Source organism: Callithrix jacchus, chromosome 8, assembly GCF_049354715.1.
Source record: "Callithrix jacchus isolate 240 chromosome 8, calJac240_pri, whole genome shotgun sequence".
Lineage (NCBI taxonomy): Eukaryota > Metazoa > Chordata > Mammalia > Primates > Cebidae > Callithrix > Callithrix jacchus.
This window is the reverse complement of record NC_133509.1, coordinates 104,392,770-104,415,064: the sequence shown is the minus strand read 5'-3', so window position 1 is coordinate 104,415,064 and position 22,295 is coordinate 104,392,770. Positions and strand designations below refer to the sequence as shown.

The 22,295-nt window shown below is 38.9% G+C and overlaps 1 protein-coding gene across 13 annotated transcripts in view; it reads right to left on the bottom strand.

Moving 5' to 3' along the window:
* SLC39A9 (solute carrier family 39 member 9) overlaps positions 1-22,295 on the bottom strand; it is a 62,118-nt gene that overhangs the window by 39,191 nt on the left and 632 nt on the right. For 5 of the 13 annotated variants that reach the window (XM_078335242.1, XM_078335247.1, XM_054240095.2 and 2 more), the window contains exon 1: positions 21,450-22,217. The exons of 7 other annotated variants lie outside the window; for them this stretch is intronic. Coding sequence is in view for 3 of the 6 variants with exons in the window: in XM_054240095.2 (XP_054096070.1) it covers positions 21,450-21,545 (96 nt within the window). In the remaining 3 variants the exon portion in view is untranslated. Of the gene's footprint in view, positions 1-4,259; positions 4,350-21,449; positions 22,218-22,295 lie in introns of those variants that run through there. One more of the 13 variants, XM_054240096.2, reaches the window with a different exon arrangement.

Sequence of the window (22,295 nt, the reverse complement as noted above, 5' to 3'; positions counted from 1 at the left end):
ACAGAGTAGCTCTGCCTTAAAAAAAAAAAAAAAAAAAACTACAAGGCGAGCCAGGCACGGTGGTGTGCACCTGTTCCAGCTGCTCAGATGGTAGAAGCAGAAGATCACTTAAACCCAGGAGTTCAAGACTGATAGTGTGCTACAATCACATCCGTGAATAGCCACTGACTGCACTCCAGCCTGGGCAACATAAGAACTGTTTTTTAAAAAACAAAAAATAAAAACTACGAGAAGCTGAGCATGGTAGTACACACCTGTTGTCCCAGATACTGGGAGGCTGAGGCTGTAGGGAGCTATGATCTTGCTGAATTATACTTGAGCCTGGTCAAAATAAAGAGACCCCATTTTTGAAAACAAAACCACAAGGGAATAATTATGTATGCTGTTTATGAAAAAGTTTCAATAATTTAATGATATATCATGTATTTCATCAGTTTGTTTCCTGGTTAACAACAATAGTAGCTACGGTATCTCTGATACACTACTGAACTTCTGACTGAGAGACTGGGGTCTAACTAGCTTTTATAAATACTATCTCTATGGGAAAATAGTTTCTTAGCTAAAAGGCTGGTTGAAACATTCCCTCTCCCTGTTTGGAGGGGAGGAAAGGGATCTATGTGTCTACTGAAAAAGGTGGAACTAAAGCTGCAGTGTCAACACCAACTAATACTTGCTATATAGCAAGAGGAGAATCCCCGATCCCCAGCACACAGCCAGGTCACCTCTTATACATTCAAAATGTATACTAGGTACTTATAAACTGAGAGTATTCCAGTTAATGACTCAATACCTCAACTTTTCCTCTATAAAATATTTCTAGATGTCTTATAAAGATATAAGAGGCAACAGAAGAAAGTGATTGAAGTATTTTGGAAAAATGACACCAAACAACTGGTGTTACTATTTTATACTTTACTATTTTTTTTACAGGCATCAGGTCTCATCTATTTCACTGTTCTAAGCTTCTTTGTCTTTTCCAATGTACGAAACTCTCCAAACACTGCTAATCACAACATTCATTTGAAAGAAACTGTCAGAGCAGGTAGAACGAGATGAAAAACCAGCTGAAAAACCAGCTCCGCTTTGTGTAGAGGGTAACATGGTAACTAGAGTCTGTTTATCTCTCTCAAACGACTGACTTCATAAAAATTGCCCTTTTTTTTCTTAATTCATAAATCTAAAGTATTATTCTAAGGAAGCACAAAAATTAGGGGAAAATTGAACTGAGTATACTATTTCCTTTCAGGAATTTGGTTTCATAATTCCATAATTCCAATTAATGGACAGATTGTTAAGGAAGAAAACTGTCCTGTCAGCATTAAGTATACTATACTCTGGGAAACAGAAATGAGAGATACCCCTGCTTTGCAAATTAAGGGAAAATGAGAAATGATGAAGGAGAGGTACTTAAAAGAGAAAGAGTTGACTGCTCTCAAGAATCATTTGGGTGGTAGGTCACATCATACACAAATATTAATTCTATGTGTTTTATATACCAAATATAAGACCTAAAACTCAAAAGCTCCTAGAAGAAAATGTAGGCAATGTCTTTGAAATCTTGGGATTGGCCAATATTTCTTAGCCAGGATAGGAAAAACATAAACCGGCAGAGTCGCCTATTACGGACACAAGAAGGAAGCCAGACAGGAGAATCCTGGGCAGAAAAGCACCATCAATCTTAATGCCGCTGTTCTGGCCCTGGGAACTAACAACTTGGACGTCCACTCAAGAGACCTAATCTGAAAGTAGGTAATTTCAAAGACGACAGGAGGATAAATTTACAATAATGGGAAGAAACCAGCGTAAAAAGGCTGAGAATACTCAAAATCAGAATAGCTCTCCCTCTAAAGAGGATCACAGTTCCACATCAACAATGGAACAAGGCTTGATGGAGAACGAGCGCATCCCAATAACAGAATCACACTTCGGGGAATGGATAATAAGAAACTTCTGTGAGTTAAAAGAACACGTTGTAGCCCAACGTAAAGAAACTAGGAACTTTGAAAAAAGGTTTGACGAAATCCTATTGAGAATAGACAACTTTAGAGAGGAATATAAGTGAATTAATGGAACTGAAGAATATAATACAGGAACTCCGAGAAGTATGCACAGGTTTAAACACTCGAATTATTCAAGCAGAAGAAAGGATATCAGAGGTCAAAGTCCAACTTAATGAAATAAAACGAGAAGACAAGATTAGACAAAAAAGGATAAAAAGGAGTGAGCAGTCTCCAAGAAATGTGGGACTATGTGAAAAGACCAAATTTACATTTCATAGGTGTACCTGAATGCAACGGAGAGAATGAATCCAAGCTGGAAAATACCCTTCAGGATATTATTCAGGAAAATTTTCCTGAACTAGCAAAGCAGGTCAATATTCAACCCCAGGTAATACAGAGAACACCACAAAGATATTCCTCAAGAAGAGCAACCCCAAGGCACATAATCGTCGTTAGATTCACCAGGGTTGAAACTAAGGAGAAAATATTAAGGGCAGCCAGAAAGGTCAGGTTACCCACAAAGGCAAGCCTATCAGACTTACAGCAGATCTCTCAGCAGAAACTCTACAAGCCAGAAGAGAGTGGGGGCCAATATTCAACATCCTCAACGAACAGAACCTTCAGCCCAGAATTTCATATCCAGCTAAACTAAGCTTCACAACTGAAGGAAAAATAAAATCTTTTATGAACAAGGAAGAACTCAGAGATTTTATTACCACCAGGCCTGCTTTACAAGAGCTTCTGAAAGAAGCATTACACACAGAAAGAAACAACCAGTATTAGCCTTTCTAAAAATATACCAAAAAATAAAGAGCACCAACATAAAGAAGAATTTACATCAACGAATGTATAAAACAGCCAGTCAACATCAAATGGCAGTAACCCTAAATTTAAATCGACTAAATCCCCCAATCAAAAGACACAGCCAAAACCCAACGGCATGTTACATCCAGACCTGTTTCACATGCAAGGATACACAAAGACCCAAAACAAAGGGATGGAGAAAGATTTACCAACCAAATGGAGAGCAAAAATAAATAAATAAATAAATAAATAAAAAGCAGGAGTTGCAATTCTCGTGTCGGATAAAATAGATTTTAAAGCAACAAAAATATAGTGGTAAAAGGATCAATGCAACAACAAGAGCTAACGATCCTAACACCCAGATACATAGAGACTTAGATTCAATGAGACAGAAAATTAATAAGGATATCAAGGACTCTCGGATCCGGAACAAGTAAATTTAATAAATATTTATAGAGCTCTCCACTTCAAATACACAAAATATACATTCTTGTCAATACCACATCACACCTACTCATAGGTTTAAATGAAACATTGATTGGCCATTATTAATACCCATTTTTTTTTTCAGAATAAAGCAATATTTCCGTTCTCCCTCCCTCTTTCTTCCTCTCCTTTACTCATTTTTTTTCCTTTCCTTCTCTCAAAAAAAGAAAAAAAAAATCAACTTGTAAACCTCTAGATCCAAGTTGGCAATGTCTCTCTCATTGCTTGATTTCCTTCCTTCCCTTCCCTCCCTCCCTCCCCCTTCCTCCCTTCCTTCCTGCCTTCATCCCTTCCTTCCTTCCTCCCTCCCTTCCTCCTTCTTTCCCTTCCTGCCTTCCTCCCCCCCCCAAAAAAAAACATAAACCATAAAAGAAAAAAATGCAACATCAAAATTTAAAACATTTGCTGATCTATTAAAAAAATGATCAGGCAGGGCACAATGGCTCACACCTGTAATCCCAACACTTTGGGAGGCTGAGGTGGGCAGATCACTTGAGTTCAGGAGCTTGAGACCAGCCTGGCCAATATGGTGAAACCCCATCTCTATTAAAAATACAAAATTTAGCCGGGTGTGGTGGCACATGCCTGTAGTCCCAGCTACTTGGGAGACTGGGGCAGGAGAACTGCTTGAACCTGGGAGGTGTAGGTTGCAGTGAGCGGAGATCCCATCACTGCACTCCAGTTGTGCAATGGAGAGTAAGACCCTGTCTCAAACAAGAAAAAAAAAGAGACAAGATACATTGTATGTTCACAATACAGCTATCTGTAGTGGAAATATATGCATATGTGGTGAATGCTGGGGTAACGCTGTCTACACCTCTTCAGGTCAGAGACACCTGTTTCCCAGCTGCTGGGAGTGCCACCTAATGATGATGGCTCAGGACTGAGTCTGTCCCTCTGAGCCAAAGACAAATGACTAGCCTGAAGTTATAACCCCTCCCCCAGGGCAGCCCATATCCAATAACTCACCCATTGGGGCTGTGTGGAAGGAGGTATAAAGGCTGACACCCTTGCCTCAAGTCAGGATATTTCTGAAGGGCCATCCAGCTTCAGAGCCTGCTGCAGGGTGAGATGAGACCTCTATTGAACGGAATTACATTTCAGTCTCACTTAATCCTGCTCATTCTCTTACAAGCTATTCCTAAGAGCACTATCCCATAAAGTTCCTGCATGCAAATCTCCTTCTCAGAGCCAGTTTTCTGGGGAACACAGCTACGACACTGACAATGGACCTGTATTTGAAATAGAAAGAACTTCTACGACTTAATAACAAAAGACCACCAATTTAAAAATGGATAAAACACTGAAGAGACACTTCACAGATGTATGAATGGCTAATAAGGCCATGAAAAGGTGCTCAAGATCATTTAGTCATCAGAAAAATGTAAATCAAAACTATGCATGATGCCATTTCATAACCATTAAAATGGCCAAAACTGAAAAGACTGACAACTCTACAAAATTACAAGATACAAAGCAACTGGAAAACTCACATATTGTTGGTGGCAGCATAAAATGGTACAACCACTTTGGAAAATTAGTAGTCTCTTATAAAGTTAAACCAGCATTCTCCTTTTGAGTATTTACCCAAAAGAAAGGAAAACATATGTCCCCAAAAAAACTTGTACAAGAATATTCACAGAAGCTTCATCAAGGGTATCCACAATCTGGATCAGATGTCTATTGACAGGAGAGTGCATAAACAAATGTGGTATATTTAAACAATGGAATACTACTCAGCAATAAAAAGGAATAAACTAAGGGTACATATAGCATACAAATGAATAAATCTCATAAACATTTTCCTGATGTTTGAGTGAAAGAAGCCTTACGCAAAAGATTATGTACTATATGAATCAATGTATATGAAGTTTAAAAAAGGTCAAACTAATCTATAATTATTGAAATCAGAACAGTGATTGCCTCTGGTGAGCAGGGATGAGGGGGTGGCCACACAGTGGGGATTCACTGCAAAGTGGCATCAGGTTACTTTCTAGAATAATAGAAATGTTCTAAATCTTGATTAGGATGTGAGTTACATTTATAAACATTCGCTAAAATTCATCAAACTATATTAAGATCTATACCTTTCACTCTATAAAATTATCTATTTATAGAAAACTGGGTAGTAATTTACTCAGAATTTCTGACAGGATTCATTTTAGAACTATTCAGTTTAACAAGGCTTCTTTCTTCATGGCAGTTCTCTGAAATCAAGGTCAGAGATCTAATTAGAATACTAAAAGGCACTTCCAAAAATTTTCCTTAAACAATCTCATCTGTCATTCAGATATTTCTTAAAAAATAATTCACTACAATTTTATGCCAATAACATCATGGGGAAACCAGTGGTGTTCACAACTCTGGATCAACCCACAATTCACTAGGCACTTAGCAAGTGCTTCATAATACTCTACTCTGGGGTCACATAAAAGACTACATTGAGATAAGTTTTAAAAGCAGGAAAAGAGTTCAAGACCAGCCTGGCCAACAGGCCGAAACTCCATCTCTACTAAAATACAAAAATTAGCCGGGCATGATGGTGCCCAACTGTAATCCCAACTACTTGGGAGGCTGAGGCAGGAGAATTGCTTGAACCCAGGGGGAGAAGGTTGCAGCGAGCTGAGACTGCCACTGAGTTCCAACCTGGCTGACAAAGCAAGACCCTGTCTCAAAAAAAAAAAAAAAGAATATGAACAGGAGTTTGGTGCAAATTTTTAGAAAACCACAGTAAAGGTTTTCATTAATCTTTAGACCCACGTTTTAAAAATAGGGATATTAGCTACCAAAGTTATCACAGAATTAAAAACTGGAAGACAATATAAAAAATTAAAAAATTATTTCCTCTCAATATATAGATGGAGAATTGAGGGCCAAAGATGAGAAGCGATTTGCCCAAGATCACATGACTAAGCTAGTTAGTGGTACAGGGATGATTACATTTGGCACCGCACTCCATGACAATGTTCATCACATTGCATAATACATACAATCCATTGTATAAAATTTATCTCCAGAAAAGATGATATTCATGCAAACTTTTGGAAATTTATCTCCAAAATTTATCTTCAAAAAAGATGATATTCACACAACCTTTTAAAATAGTATCAATCATCAAAATCCTCTAGCAACATCAAGAGAAAAACCAGAATCATAATTAGTTATAATTCTTCTCTATTGATAAGTTTCTAACAGTCCGTGACAAAATAAGGACAATAAAGTGAGCATATCATAAAGCTCTATTTCTTCAAAGTAAAGAACTATTTTTTATTCTGAGATTATGTCCTACCTAATGTTTGGTTAAAGTGTCCTTTCTTTTAAGAAATGATGGTGACAATAGTTTTTGTTTTTATTTTCAGTATTCTTATACAGCAAAATTAAAAGGAGGTAATCTTGTATCAATTCTTTGAAATTATAAATATATGATCTGTGAAAACCATGATCATGATTTAAGTGCAAGCATTAAATTATAATACCATCGAACGTTCAGAAACAAAGAATTTCAGTTTGTAGGAAGAGACCATCAAGTAAATTTGAATGAATCATATAGTTTTGTAGAATTTCCTTTGAAGAAAGGCAGCGTGAGGTGAAACTACTGTATTGTTTTCAGTTCACTTTGAAATTAAGTGCATTTATTTACCAAATAAAATTAAATATCCACTGAACACTGTTTACTGTTGGTTTCTATAACCCCTTCACCACAAAATTACGAGTTCTGTCAGGGCAGAGATCTTTCACTTACTGCTGAATTCACAATTTATAAGACAGTATCTGGCACACAGCAGTTTCTCCTGAATATTTATTGAAAGAATGAATTAAATGCCCACCACCATGCAAAGCACTGGGGACTTAGTACCGGCCACTGGGCTCTGATACAAACAAATACACAAATGCAGTGGAACCTCTTTAGAGTATCTGTGCCAGGAAACAGACCTCAAATATTCCTTTTAAGTGTAACTATAGCAATAATTTTCAGTAGAATTGATGGTTTCACTCAAGGGACATGCAAATACATTTAATAAATAAAGGGCCATACGCTGGGCAAGGTGGCTCATGCCTGTAATCCTAACACTTTGGGAGGCCAAGGTGGGAGGATCATGAGGTCAAGAGATCCTGGCCAACATGGTGAAACCCCGTATCTACTAAAAATACAAAACTTAGCTGGGCATGGTAGCGGGCGCCTGTAGTCCCAGCTACGAGGGAGGCTGAGGCAAGAGAATCACTTGAACCTGGGAGGTGGAGGTTGCAGTGAGCTGAGATGGCACCACTGCACTCCAGCCTGGTGACAGAGCAAGATTCTGTCTCTAAATAAATAAATAAATAAATAAAGGGCCATAAGAGAATTTCATATAAATACGTTTAATTAAGGACCATAACAGAATTTCATCATAATAAATGTGAGGCAATGCTATCATTCATCTTATGAGTGCAAACATCTTCTATGACATACATTTCTTCCAAGGAGCTCAAAACTCAGCTCTTGTTATTTATTTATTTATTTGAGATGAAGTCTTGCTCTGTGGCCCAGGCTGGAGTGCAGTGGCACAACTCGGTTTACTGCAGCTACCACCTCCCAGGTTCAAGCAATTCTCCTGTCTCAGCCTCCCTAGTAGCTGAGATTGCAGGTGCATGCCACCACACGTGGATACTTTTTTTATATTTTTGGTAGAGATGGGGTTTCACCATTTTGGCCAAGCTGGTCTCAAACTCTCGAACTTAAGTGATCCACCCACGTTAGCCTCCCAAAATGCTGGGATTATAGGCATGAGACACTGCATCCAGCCGTTTTTTCTTTGTTTTGAGACAACTCTGTCACCCAGTCTTGAGTGCAGTGACATGATCATGGCTCACTGCAGCCTCAAACTCCTGGGCTCAAGTGATCCTCCCACCCCAGCTTCCTGAGTAGTTAAAGCCACTGATGTGCACTACCATGCCCAGCTAATTTTTAAATATTATTGTAGAGATGGGGTCTCCCTATGTTGTTCAGGCTGGTCTCAAACTCCTAGACTCAAGTGATCCTCACACCTCAGCTTCCCAAAGTGCTGGGATTACAGGCCACTGTGTTGAGCCTAAGTCCTTGTTTTAATCTTCAGCAAAGCAATGTAAAGATTGTCCTACAAAATTTTTATCAGCTTGATAAATGTCTATGAGCCTTTTCATGGTAACCAATATTACAGAGACAACACTTTTGATGAAAAGAACCAGTAGCCCAAAAAAATAAGCATTACTGCCAAGTTTGCAATTTCTATTTGAATTTGAACAAAAATTCTTTACCTGATCATTTTAGACTCAATCTGATTTAAGAACTAGAATTGTGGATTCACATTATTTGTATGGCTGTATTTTTTCACACAACTTGGGATTCAATATCAAGTTGTGTTTATATTAAAGTTAACAAAATGCTGAGTTTCTCTTTTGCTTATGGTAAATCACTAAAAGGCTTATTTAAATGGAGAACTACAAATTCCAAGTGTCATTCAAGATGAAGAGAGTTCCCAAAGCAACAGTTTCTGTCAATGAAATGAAGTATTTGCTCAGGAGAGGCATGAACTGTGTGCAATGCTATTGGTTTTATGTTATCTCATTTTAGAAGTTCACAGTTGCAACCTGACTGAACCAAAGGATCTGCCAGATATATTAATTAAAACAACAGCTTGCACTCCATGCCATTAACCATCAGCATAAGCTTTGAAAGTCAGTTTAATTTCTTGGCAGACACCAAGGTAGTTAAATGGTCTTTATTCCTATGTTCACAGAAACAGTCAACAAATTGTTTGGTTCATCTATATACAAGCCAACAATTTTAAAAGCTTTTTTTTGAGATGGAGTCTCACTCTGTGGTCCAGCTGGAGTGCAGTGGCATAAACCTGGCTCACTGTAACCGCCGCCTCCTGGGTTCAAATGTTTCTCCTGCCTCAGCTTCCTGAGTAGCTGGGCTTATAGACATGTGCCACTACACCCAGCTAATTTTTGTATTTTTAGTAGAGATAGGGTTTCACCACGTTGGCCAGGCTGGTCTTGAACTCCTGACCTCAAATGATCCACCCACCTCAGCCTCCCATAGTGTTGGGATTACTGGCGTGAGCCACCGTAGGCAGCCTTTAAAAGCTTTGGATATGAAAATATTTTATCTCAATCTTCCTTGTGCCACACCCATTTTAGTAGTCAAAGCACCAACTATAGCTTCCTTTAAAAAAAAAAAAAAAATCAAAGGTACATCTCTTATTCTAAGATTGATCCCTTCAAAGTTCTAGGCACTGAAAAGATAAAATATCACAGGTTATGGGTTAACTCTTGCTCAGGTAACGAAGCTTTTCCCCATATTCTAACAAACAAAACTGCTTCAAGAGGTATTTCCTAATGTCAATTTAGCCACTACATTATCTGCTGCTAAGTATTAGTAACAGGTAATAAAGAAAACTCAGATCTGATTTGGTTCTTCAAGTCCTCACAGCTGAAAAAAGATGTCCAAAGCTTCCTGGCTCTAAATAGCAGCTGTGTGAAACTGGACAAGTCTTTAACCTTCCTGGGCTTCATGTCCTGTGTGAGAAGGGGCTACTGCTACTATTAGTGTTATTGTGTAGGAGCAGGATATTAGTGCACTTAGCGGAGTAGGTGTTGTTATCACTTGTCTTCAACATCATCAGTAGCATGCAAAAAAAGCTTCTAAGCACCTCCACTGCAAGAATAACCAAAGTTCCACTGAACAAAAACAATTCTGCCATGTTGCCAGGGGCATAGAGGCTTCCTTTTTCTGAATTCATTTGACATCAAGGTTACTTAACATCCTCTAAGGCAGTAATAACAAGCAAGGACTTTATTAATGTCATTTCCTCCAATCTTGGAAAATAAGATTAATTTATTTTTCTTTTTGCATAAAATTTCTTTCTAAACATAAAAGACCTAATATAAATCCCATAAGATTGCTTGATGTAACTACAAAGCCAAAACAAATAAAAACCCATTGAAAAAGAACCTGGAAAAATATTTCCAATAAATATATCATTGACACATAAGTTCAACTGAACTGAGCAACTAAAATAGTATATATACCTTTTCTTCTAAGAAATTAGTACAGTTTTTAAAATGAACAATGATAATGTTTGTGAGAATACAGTGTTATTAGCCTTGGTTGGAAAAAATGCATTTTTAATAACTGGTAATATGGATTGAGAACCTTCCGAAAACATTCTTGCCCTCTAGCCCTATCATTCTATCCCTGAAAAAACAATCTAACATACAGTCATTGCTTTAGACACAAAAATATTCATGCAACACTATTATCCTGACAAAAATGTAAAAATAAATTAAATGTATATTAAGAATTTCTGTACATAATTGAATGTAATGAGGACATTTAAAAAAATGCCCAAGGCTGGGCACAGTGTCCCCCACCTGCAATCCCAGCACTTTGGGAGGCCAAGGCAGAAGAATTGATTACTTGAGCCCAGGAGTTTGAGATCAGCCTGGGCAACATAGTAAGACCTCCCCTTTACAAAAAATACAAAAATTAGCTGGGCCTGGTGGCACGTGACTGAGTCCCAGCTACTTGGGAGGCTGAGGTAGAAGAATCACCTCACCCGAACCCAGGAGGTGAAGTTTGCAGTGAGCCAAAATCATGCCACTGCACTCCAGCCTGGGTGACAAAGTGAGACCCTGCCTTAACAACAACAACAAAAAATGCCTAGAACAAATTTTTGAGAATAAAGGAAAATGCTTATGATATACTACCAGGTTATGAAAGGGAGAATGTAAATTGTACATATCAACCATTATCAACTATGTTAAAAATGCAAACAAATAGAAAAAAAACAACTGTTACTAGTGATTCTAACTGAACAGGATAATATTTTTATTTTCCTTTTATACATTACCATATTTTCTAAATTTTCCAGTGTCTTTGAAAAAATTGTTAATTTAATTAGAGGCTATATAAACAGGGGCTTTGTACTTACTAAACTTGAGGCCCACTTACCTTATCTACAAGCAGGACAAGAATTCTTCCCTTTCAAGGTTACTATTAAAATCAACATAGAACCTGACATATCAGTTGACATGTGGTAATTATTATACTATAGTCGAATTAGAGAACATAGTGTCTTTAATGTGAACATAGAGATGTTTTCCCCTCTACTAAGTGGTTCTAAACAACTGCACTTTGACATTGCGTAATAATTACAAATGTTTTTCAGTCTCTCCCACCCCCACTGCCATGCTATAACTTATTTCCTCTACTTGCCTGCCCACCCCTTCTAGTTTGCAGAAGGCTTAGAAACCAGGCAGTCCAGAGGCTTATTGACTCACAGACATGGGTTGTTTCACCCACACAGAGATGCAATATTTGAGTAAGCAGCCAAAGGGTCAGGAGACTTGATATAAAAATCCAGATTTCTAGCTTTGGAAAAATAGGAAAATTTGGTGTCGTCAAATGGTAAGTGCTCTTTAGATGCCCCCAGTTCTCAATTTTCCCTAACAACTCCCAGGCACTGACACTGAAGGTCAGCTGCCATATATCATGACAATGGGGCTGGCTTATCTCACTCCAGGCTTAATTCTCTGTTCAGCCTCATTTGATTTTATGATCTATTACCTACCTGTATCAGTCACGTCCATCCATGAAAGAGAAAGCATAAAGTAATTTGAAGAGACAAAGTTTAACATAAAGAATACCTGCAAAAGGGGGGCCAGGTGAGGTGGTTCACGCCTGTAATCCCATCACTTTGGGAGGCCAAGGTGGATGGATCATCTGAGGTCAGGAGTTTGAGAACAGCCCAGCCAACATGGCAAAACCCCATCTCTAATAAAAATACAAAAATTAGCTGGGTGTGGTGGCAGGCACCCACAATCCCAGCTACTTGGGAGGCTGAAGCAGGAGAATCACTTGAACCCAAGAGACAGAGGTTGTGGTGAGCCAAGATCGTCCCATTGCACTCCAGCCTAGGCAACAGAGTGAGGCTCCATTAAAAAAAAAAAAAAAAAAAAAAGAATACTTATAAAAGTATAAAAGGAAACTAGAATTATGAAATTATGAGGAATTGACTCCTAAGAGAGAACCCTAAGAATATAATAGCAGATATAAGGTGCAGCTACTATTCTAGAACTGAGATAAGAGTGCTCAAAGAAGAGGCCCCACAAAGGCTGAGATCCAAACCCTGTCGAAAAGGGGATGGCTGGGGCTCAGTGAATGGTAGAGAAGTTTCCATAGTGCCATGCTGGTAGAACTTGCTAAAAATCTGTACTCTAGGTTTTGAGAAAAGCTGTTCATGGAAAAGTGACTCACTGGCAAGTCTATAAAACTGCCCAAGGGGAGTGCCAGGGGAAGTACTGACTGCTGGATGTGTGAGCAGCTGTGTGTGCAGCAGGAGCCTGGGGCTGGAGAAGCCATTGGTGGTGCAGGAGCTGGTTATGAGGGAACCCCGGCACAAGGCTGGAAAAGCCACAGCCACATGTGCTGGAGGAAGCTGCGCTGAAGAAGCTGGGTGACCTACAGGAACTGGACACCGGGGTGGCTGCCTGTGCTACAGGAATCAGTGCTGGACAAGCATGCCAGAACCAAGAAGGGAAACCATTTCCACTTTAATTTCTCTCCAGTATGCCTGTGGACAAAGCATAATATTGTGCCAGTTGGTAGAGGAAAGATACTTACGAGGCCCAGAAGTGTTTTTTTGCAGAGTAGTCAATGAAGAATGAATTTAAAGCTGAGAGGCAATAAATTGATAACTGGCTCACTAGCCTACCAGAATTACATAAAAAAGATACACAGGAGCCAAATGAGAACCAAGAACAGTAAACAGCAAACAAAATGCTTGCTCTCCAGGCTATTTGGCTGATAAGAGACTTTTCTGGTCCTTTAGATTAATGTGGCTTCCGGATGGCCAAGTTCTACACAGGGAGGTGCTACCAAAATTATTCTCCTTCATCATCATTATGGTAGTAACATTTATTAAGTATTTATTATGCCAGGCATGTCCTATTACAGTCACTTTACATATATTAGCTCATTTCATCCTCATAACAATCCTATGAGGTAGGTACTTCTATTATCTCCACCTAAATACAAGGAGACAGGGACACAAAAAGTTCAATTTGCCCAGGTTCACAAGGCCAGTAAATGGCAGAGCCATCAACTACAAGTCTAGCTCCAGAATATATAATCTTAAGCGCTATGCTAAATTGTTTCTCTACCAGACATATTGTTTTTGGCTTTTAGCATCTGTCTTCTTTCCCCAATTTGTCTTTGTCAAATGCATAAAGAATTAATGAAAGGAGCACACAGCAAGGTGGAGGAGCTAGGGTACAATGTTTTGGTTAATAGAAAATTAACCTCAGGCTGGGCACGATGACTCATATCTGTAATCCCAGTACTTTGGGAGGCTGAGGCGGGTGTGACACCTGAGGTCAGGAGTTCCAGACCAGACTGGCCAAGATGGTGAAACCCTATCTCTACTAAAAATACAAAAATTAGCTGGGTATGGTAGCAGGTGCCAGCTACTTGAAAGGCTGAGGCAGGAGAATTGTTCGAACCTGAGAGAAGGAAGTTGCAGTGAGCCAGGATTGTGCCATTGCACTCCAGCCTGGGCAATGAGAGGGAAGGAGGGAGGGAGGGAAGGAAGGAAGGAAGGAAGGAAGGAAGGAAGGAAGGAAGGAAGGAAGGAAGGAAGGAAGGAAGGAAAATTAACCTCAGATAAATACAGGGTTTGCAATAGATAGTTTGATGAAATTATCTATTAGTTACCCTCAGGACCTTTTCATTTAAAAATGAATTTCCATATAAGAATTTCAAGTCCAACTAATACTTATTTCCATTTTATTTCAATAAAGTTAAAAATGAATATTAGTATTCAAGGAGGATTGAGATTTTCATAATTTCTTTACAGGTTTTAAGAAATACCAGTACTCATACTTAGTATTACTACTTTTTGTTTTTTGAGACAGAGTCTCACTCTGTTGCCCAAGCTGGAGTGCCACGGTGAAATCTCAGCTCACTGTGATCTCCACCTCCAGGGTTCAAACAACTCTCCTGCCTCAGCCTCCCAAGTAGCTGAGATTACAGGCATGAGCCACTGTGCCCAGCCAGTACTACTGTTACCTGAAATTCCAGACTGAGCTGAAGGGGATTTTATCATTCAACAAAAGTCTCATCGCTAAATTATTTAATTAGACAAGAGGTTAAGATTGTCATATACAGAAACATTCTGAATCCATTTCAGGTCACCTTCTCTTGAAAAGGATGTCACTTCTTGAGCAGCACAATTTAGGACTGACAAAACTGTGAAGATGTCAAGTGTGAAATTAATCTTGGATAGTTCACAATGGGAACTACTTCAAATTCCAAATTGGCAGGTGTTAACTTAAAGGGCATCTAAGACATTATTAACATATTTCTTTTTTTTTATTTCTTTGTATTTATATTAACCTGTTTCTTATAGGTTTCAATGGTATTTGGAGATTGCTCACCTCTGGAGTTCCAAGTTCTGCTACACTGACTAGGCAGAAAGCATGAGAAATACTGTTGAAGGTATGAAAGATGTTTCTAATTTGGGGAACTAAAGGCACCAATTTAGATCCTATTTTCATTCTTTCTTTACAGTGTTTATTAGGGAAGGCAACATTTAGTAGTCAAGTGATTTGGCAATGAGAATCTAAATGACTTAGTTCCAAATCCCACTTCTACCACAGTCTGTGACTTCTAGGCTGAGTTTGCTCATGTGTAAAGTGAGGTTTAACAGTATCTCATAGTCTCGTCCTGAGGATTAAGAAGACAGTGCACATCAGTGTCTGGTACACAGAGCTCAAAAAACATTATTAGATTATTATGCAGATAAGTCTTAATTACATTTATCAACATATCCTGGAGAAAACAAAGTTTTTCAGGAATTAGATTGTATCCAGATTTTATTTGATCCAAACTTAGTTTTATCAAGGATTCTTATGAGACAATAACCTGCAGATCAATCTGAGAAAAGACAAGCTGATTATTTCTTTCCAGATATGGATAAATTAACTGAGATTGCAAAGTTTAAAATCTTGTAATTTACATTCATTCATTTGAGACAGGGTCTTACTCTGTTGCCCAGATTGGTCTCAAACTCCTGCAATCTTCCAGCTTCAGCCTTCTAAAGCACTAGTTACAGGCATGAGCCACCATGCCTGGCTGAAATCTTAGAATTTTCAAATGAAATTTTAAACAGGTATAAAATCTCTTGTATTACCATAAGAGAATAAGAGCAATGTACCAGACAATATAAAAGTTCTTAAAAATGTAACTTTTTAAAACCTACTTCAAAAGAAACTATTGCAGAGACAGAAGCATACTGAACAAATTTGTTCTTCAGACACAATAAACCTTTGATTTGAGGGGAACTCAAACCCCTAAAGATAATTATTATGAATTAGTCATTTATTATAATCAGACACTGATATGGTTTGGTTGTGTCCCCACCCAAATCTCATCTTGAGTTGTAGTTCCCATAATCTCCATGAGTCGTGGGAGGGACACAAGGGAGGTAATTTAATCATGGGGATGGTTACCCTCATGCTGTTCTCGTGATAGTGAGTTCTCACAATATCTTATGGTTTTATAAGGGGTTTTCCCCCTTTTGCTCAGCACTTCTCCATCCTGCTGCCCCATGAAGAAGGATGTGTTTGCCTCCCCTTCTGCCAAGATTGTAAGCTTCCTTAGGTGTTCCCAGCCATGCTGAACTGTGAGTTAATTAAACCTCTTTCCTTTGTAAATTACCCAGTCTCAGGTATGTCTCTATTAGCAATGTGAGAATGGACTAAAACAGACACAAAACTTTAAAACATGAAAAAACAAAACAAAGCTTAAAATGAGAGTAAGTATAATCAAGAAAAGAAAGTTAAATACTAAGAAAAATACTATAAAGCAGGGATGGTAGAGGAAAAGCCCTGGCCTCTCCAAACAGAATGTTAATGGTGAATAGTAATGCAAACCCCAAAACAAGACCTTTGGATTCCAAACAAATTGCCAAGAGGTTTCAATGACTGGGAAGTGGGTGAGGGGGAGGAGCTTTCCCATTATTAAGTCTGTTTCCAAATAAAAGGTTTAAAAATTATAAATTAGAACAAAGTTATAAAAATGAAAATCTTTAAAAGTTTTTTCTCATCAGTACTGAGAATCTGCCTCAACATTTTTCAAAGTTTGTATTATGTTCTAGACATAGCGTTAAGCCTATGTTTATATTACTTTAACCTCACAACAATCCCATAAGGTCATTTAACAGAAGAGACTTGGATTTTAATAGCTTGTTCAAGTAGTGACACTGATTTTGAATAATATTGTCTCAGGCAGTCCCTTTTGAAATCAGTGTATTATTAATCATATTAAACTTTAAAATCATCCTAAGATGCCAGGCGTGGTGGCTCATGCCTGTTTGGGAGGCCAAGGCAGGCAGATCCCCTGAGAGGTCAGGAGTTCAAGACCATCCTGGCCAACATGGTGAAATCCTGTCTCTATCAAAAATACAAAAATTTTCTGGGCATGGTGGCACACACCTATAGTCCCAGCTACTCAGGAGGCTGAGGCAGGACAATCGCTTGAACCCAGGAGATGGAGGTTGCAGTGAGCCAAGATCATACCACTGCACTCCAGCCTGACGACAGAGTGAGACTCTGTCTCAAAAAAAAAAAAAAAAAAACCCTAAGAATAGCACTTCTTTCACCTGCCAACTTATGGAATTTATACCACCGGTTATTTTAGGGAGCTGGTCTCGCTATGTTGCCAGTGGATATCCACAGATACACTTATAGCTCACCGTAACCCTGAACTCCTGGGCTCAAGTGATCCTCCCTCATTGGCATTTGGAGTAGCTGGGACTACTGGTGTGTGCTACTACACCCAGCTTTGCCTGTTTTAATATATGAAAAATGTGGCATTATAACCCAAACTGGTCTGCAATAAGAAAAGTATGGAAACTAAGAGTCTTCAAAAATTTTTATAACAACATGATTATTACAATTATAATAGTAATTTTTTATCTGTTGAATCTAATAACAATACATTTGGGCCTGTATTTTCTACAGTTTTTTTTTCCACTTCATTTTCCTACTATTTATAAGTGTATTGGTATGGATTGAAATAAAAATTAAAAACAAAAACTAGGCTGGATGCGGTGGGTCACGGCTGTAATCCCAGCACTTTGGGAGGCCAAGGTGGGGGGATCACCTGAGGTCGGGAGATCGAGACCAGGCCTGACCAACGTGGTGAAACCCTGTCTCTACTAAAAATACAAAATTAGCCAGGTGTGGTGGTACATGCCTGTAATCCAAGCTACTCGGGAGGTTGAGCAGGAGAATCACTTGAATCCAGGAGGCAGAAGTTGCCCTGAGCTGAGATCGTGCCAGTGCACTCCAGCCCAGGCAACAAGAGCAAAACTCCATCTCAAAAAAAAAAAAAAAAAAAAAAAAAAAAACACAAAAAACAAAGAAACAAACAAAAAACCTGATCCTTTACTAGATGGGTCGGGGAATACTGCTGTAGAGCTCTGAGGCAAAAACAGCTTGCTTTCTGTCACCAGCTCTGAGACAAAGAGGAGACACATTCAGATGAGTAACAACCCTTCGACAATCAATCTGAAATCCCACTTTGGCATCTGGTTTTTCTATCATGGCTCCATTTATCAACTGGAGCACACTGAGTTTATACTAGGTAATATGGACTCTCAACCTACTTATGTAATATTGTTATTTAGAGCCAAAGAAAACTACTCACTAGCAATTGAAATCTAAAAAACATAAGACAGTGCCAACTATAAACTATTGTGTCTCACTCAGGACTTCATTTGTGTAAAGCATGCTTTGGCTTCCTTTAAAAGTTAAAAGTGTTTCTCTTTCCCATATGCCGAAAAAATCAGCATCCTGATTATCAAAGTTACTTATAATTGTATTTGAGAGTCAGATTTTTTTTCCTTTGTTTTATAAATTTTTAAGGCATGAAGGTACAGTTGCCAGGTCAAAGGGCAAGGAATAAGGTCACAAAAGTATCAAGAAAGGTAGTTTTGGGGTGAGGAAAAACTGAAAGAAATCAATGTCACATAAACCTCTTGGTGGTCATATCTGGCAGTTAGACTCCACACTACCGCAATTTCAGATTACTAGATTTTAACTCGTTTTTGAATACTAATCTTTCCATAATTGATCATCTGACTTTTATTCCTGCTCTGAGAAATTCTGAAGAAAAAGTATTGAACGAGAAAGCAGCAGCAGCAAAATTAAAAACATGAATAAAAGGCATTTCTTTTCATGTAAATCAAGCTTGTCCAACCTGTGGCTCCTGGGCCGCATGCAACCCAGGAGAGCTCTGAATGAAGCCTAATAAAAATTCATAAACTTTCTTAAAACATTATGAGGTGTTTTTGCCATTTTTTTTTTAAGCTTATCAGCTATCTTAGTGTTAGAGTATTTCATATGTGGCTCGAGATAATTCTTCTTCCAATGTGGCCCAGGGAAGCCAAAAGATTGGACACCCCTGATGTAAATAAAAGTGAACTGTAAAATATTAACACTTATTTTTAAAAAAAAGCCAGACTTCCTTAAAGAGGCAAGTCATTTATCCAGTGTAGGAGTTTGGGAAATTATTTTGTAAGGAAAGAAATTGTGCTTTCCAGTGCCCCATGAATGAAATTTATTTTGACAAATTTACCATCTCACTAGTTTCAGTATAACATTGGTCCATAATAATGGCATAATTTGCCTAGAAAAAATGTTTAGTTCCCAGGGGATAGAAATACTAGTTGAATTCTAAAATGTCTTTAAGCTATATATAACTTTCATTTTAATTCTAACAGCTCAAAATGCATTGTGTCTGCTCTAATAATAAACAGATATTATGAAATGATGATTTATAGCATTTTAAGACCTACAGCTGGAAAAGACCACTTGACCCGTCAATTTAAGAAAGCCAGAAATGGCAAGACATACTAATTATCCTTATTAATATCCCAGATAATAACACAACTCCTATAAACATTTCCTTCCAGTGAAAAAGCAAATAGTATATATCTGCATATTGTAATAATCATCCAAGGAAGTTTGAAAAAATACTGAAGTTGGTAAAGTTATAAGCATTTTATAGAAATAAAAAGTTTTACTGGTTGCTTATCAGAATAATTATTCATAATGTTACTTCAGCAAGTTAAAAAATACACAAACCAACCCAAATCTCACACATGTCAGCCTTACTAATGTCAATTCAATTCTAATACAGTTATAAGAAAATATGGTTATGTCAAAGGAAACACCACAGGTTCACAAACTACTGGGCAGGCAAGTAACCTGAATGAATGAAACAGGCTTCAAGGGCAAGGAGGACTGTGACTATCAGCTGCTACTCGGCCCAACTCAACTGTTGCCTTGAGGAAATACTGGTAAAGAACAATAATAAACTGTCTGCTAATTTAACAGTCAGCCTGCAGGCTGGATTTGGTACACAGGCTACCATGTATACCAAGAATTGGTCTGAGTCAGAAAAGCTGGATTGAAAAAATATCTGTCCCCTAATTCTAATAAACTTCATGAACCTATCCAGTCTGTACCTCACTGTTCTTTCTTTTTCTTTTTTTTCTTTCTTTTTTTTTTTTTTTTTTGAGAGACGAAGTCTCAGTATTGCCCAGGCCAACTCCTGGGCTCACACAATCCTCCCACCTTATCCTCCTGAGTAGCTAGGACTACAGGTGTGCCCCGCTGCACCCAGCTTGAGTTTTTAAAGTGAAGTTAGGTAATGTATATACTTTTAAAAAAATGTTGTCATTAGATGCTGAGGGGTAGAGACAAAAAGGGAAACAGAAAAAGAGCAGCAACAATTTAAGCCTCCATTCCATCTGGCTATGGGCTTTACTTTTCCTCAAATTGACAACACCTTGTCCCACCTTCTTTCCCACCCACAGGCTATTTTCACCTGCAATGTCTCCTCTTCCTCAGGTTTCTTCAAGGTATACTTAATATTTCACTTATACCTTTCCTTTCTACTTCAGGCCATTCTACTCTCCTCTTTCCTTTGAAAGTACTTTCAGGAACGGCATTGAAACTAGGGCCTATTTTACTGCTGAACTCTAGGACAAACTCTAGGGAAATCTTGTTCCCTCTGAATGTAGTAGTTTTTCCCCCTAAATCTTTGAACACTGGGCACTTCGTGAATTCTTTATGCCTACCTAAAGGACCTATTGGAATGTTCACTGAACAGTGAGTGTTCATCTACCCCTCTTCCTGGGACCCTCGCTTAACATTTGTTCAAGGAATGCCAATCAAATTAACCAAAATGTTAAACCATATTAACCAAAAATTCATTGCTAAGCAAATAGATTTGAAACAACTTCAGAATATCAATTCCAATGCTCACATTTAAAAGGAACTGTGAGTTAAGAACAATCTAATTTTTCTTCCATTCATTCTAGTACAAGCATCCAAAAAACAAAACAGCTTTCTCAGAAAGATATGTTTGACTTTCTCAAAAAGAAGTCATCATACTGACTTCAATTCATATGGACAAATAATATTCTCCATTTCTTTTTTTTCCTTTTTTTTTTTTGAGACAGGATCTCACTCTGCCATCCAGGAATCCAGGATGGAGTGCAGTGGTCCAAAGCTGCTCATTGCAGCTTCAGCCACCTGGGCTCAAGCAATCCTACTGCCTCAGCCTCCCTAGTAGTTGGAACAACAGAAGCACACCGCCAAGTGGATAATTTTAAATTTTTGGAGGGACAGGGTCTCACCATATTGCCCAGGCTGGTCTAGAACTCCTGGGCCCAAGTGAGCCTTCCACCTTAGCCTTCCAAAGTGCTGAGATTACAGGCATGAGCCACTCCATTCATTATCTTAATAACAATATGGAACCTTGATTCCATGAAACCTCTGAGAATCAAAAGAAGTGTTATGGTGCCTCTCTCCAGGAAAATGCACAGAACCTCAAAATTTTTAAGCAATTCCAGGGGATTCAGAATACTCCAGGATCTTCAGTGGAATATCTATCTACCCCAGGTTAAGAATTCCACTGCTGAATATGAGGTTTGTTTTTTAAAATATAGTCTTCCTTAATGAGACCTTTAGCTTTGAGATTTATCGAGGGAAGCAGCTTCCCTTTGCAACTACAACTACTACGTCACAGCCATCCTGACATCTGACAGAAAATTGTTAGTTTCTTACCTCTGAGAAATTAACAGCCAAGGGAATGATGCCAGCCACGTAACATCCCACCAACATAGCCAGAGACAGCAGGCTAATGGAGATGAAATCATCCATTTTGCCCTCCTTTATTCACCCACCACCACTTGACAACAAATTTCCAGTGGGTTTAAAGGGTGCTTAGGTTCTTTAAACACGTGTGGTGGTGGTGCAAAGAGAGTGGGCTTTCCAGTTCTTTAGGACTTCCCACCAGCAGATGTGTTCACGAGGCACCTTTCTCTTGAAAGTACCTGGAAACAGATCCTTTTTGCTAATATTAGCACCAGAGAAAGCTTCCAGCAATCTAAGGTCCCAGGCTCTGGGTTCTCAGATGCCAGTCACAGATTCTCGTGGGTTAATAGAGATGGAAAAAGTCAATGGGGAAAATGTGCGAATGATCAATTTCTTCAATTGTCGGAATGAGGGTGGCACAACGTCTTAGGCTACAGCGGGTAAGTAACCCAAGCGAACCTGTTCGTTCCCTAAACGCCCCAGACTCCAAGAGGCGGCCCCGCAGGTGATCCGCCCCCCAGGGCAGGAAACCAGCCCACCAGTCCCAGCAAACTCTCCTCCGAGCCTGGGATGAGGAAAGGAGTCCTGCACGTCTCTAACGATGGGTCCTAGGGGTTCAGCAGCAAAGTTGACCCAAAGCTGTCTCTGCCCTATACCCGGTGCTGCCCATGGTACTCCACTCCGCCGGGCCTTGACCCGGAGTCGCCGATACTACAGCGGCCATGGCCGCCAAGTGGCACCTCTTCTTTCCATCCACTTCCGGATTGTCTCACCGCCCCCTCCTTTACAAGGGCACTTCCGGGTTACAACCGACCT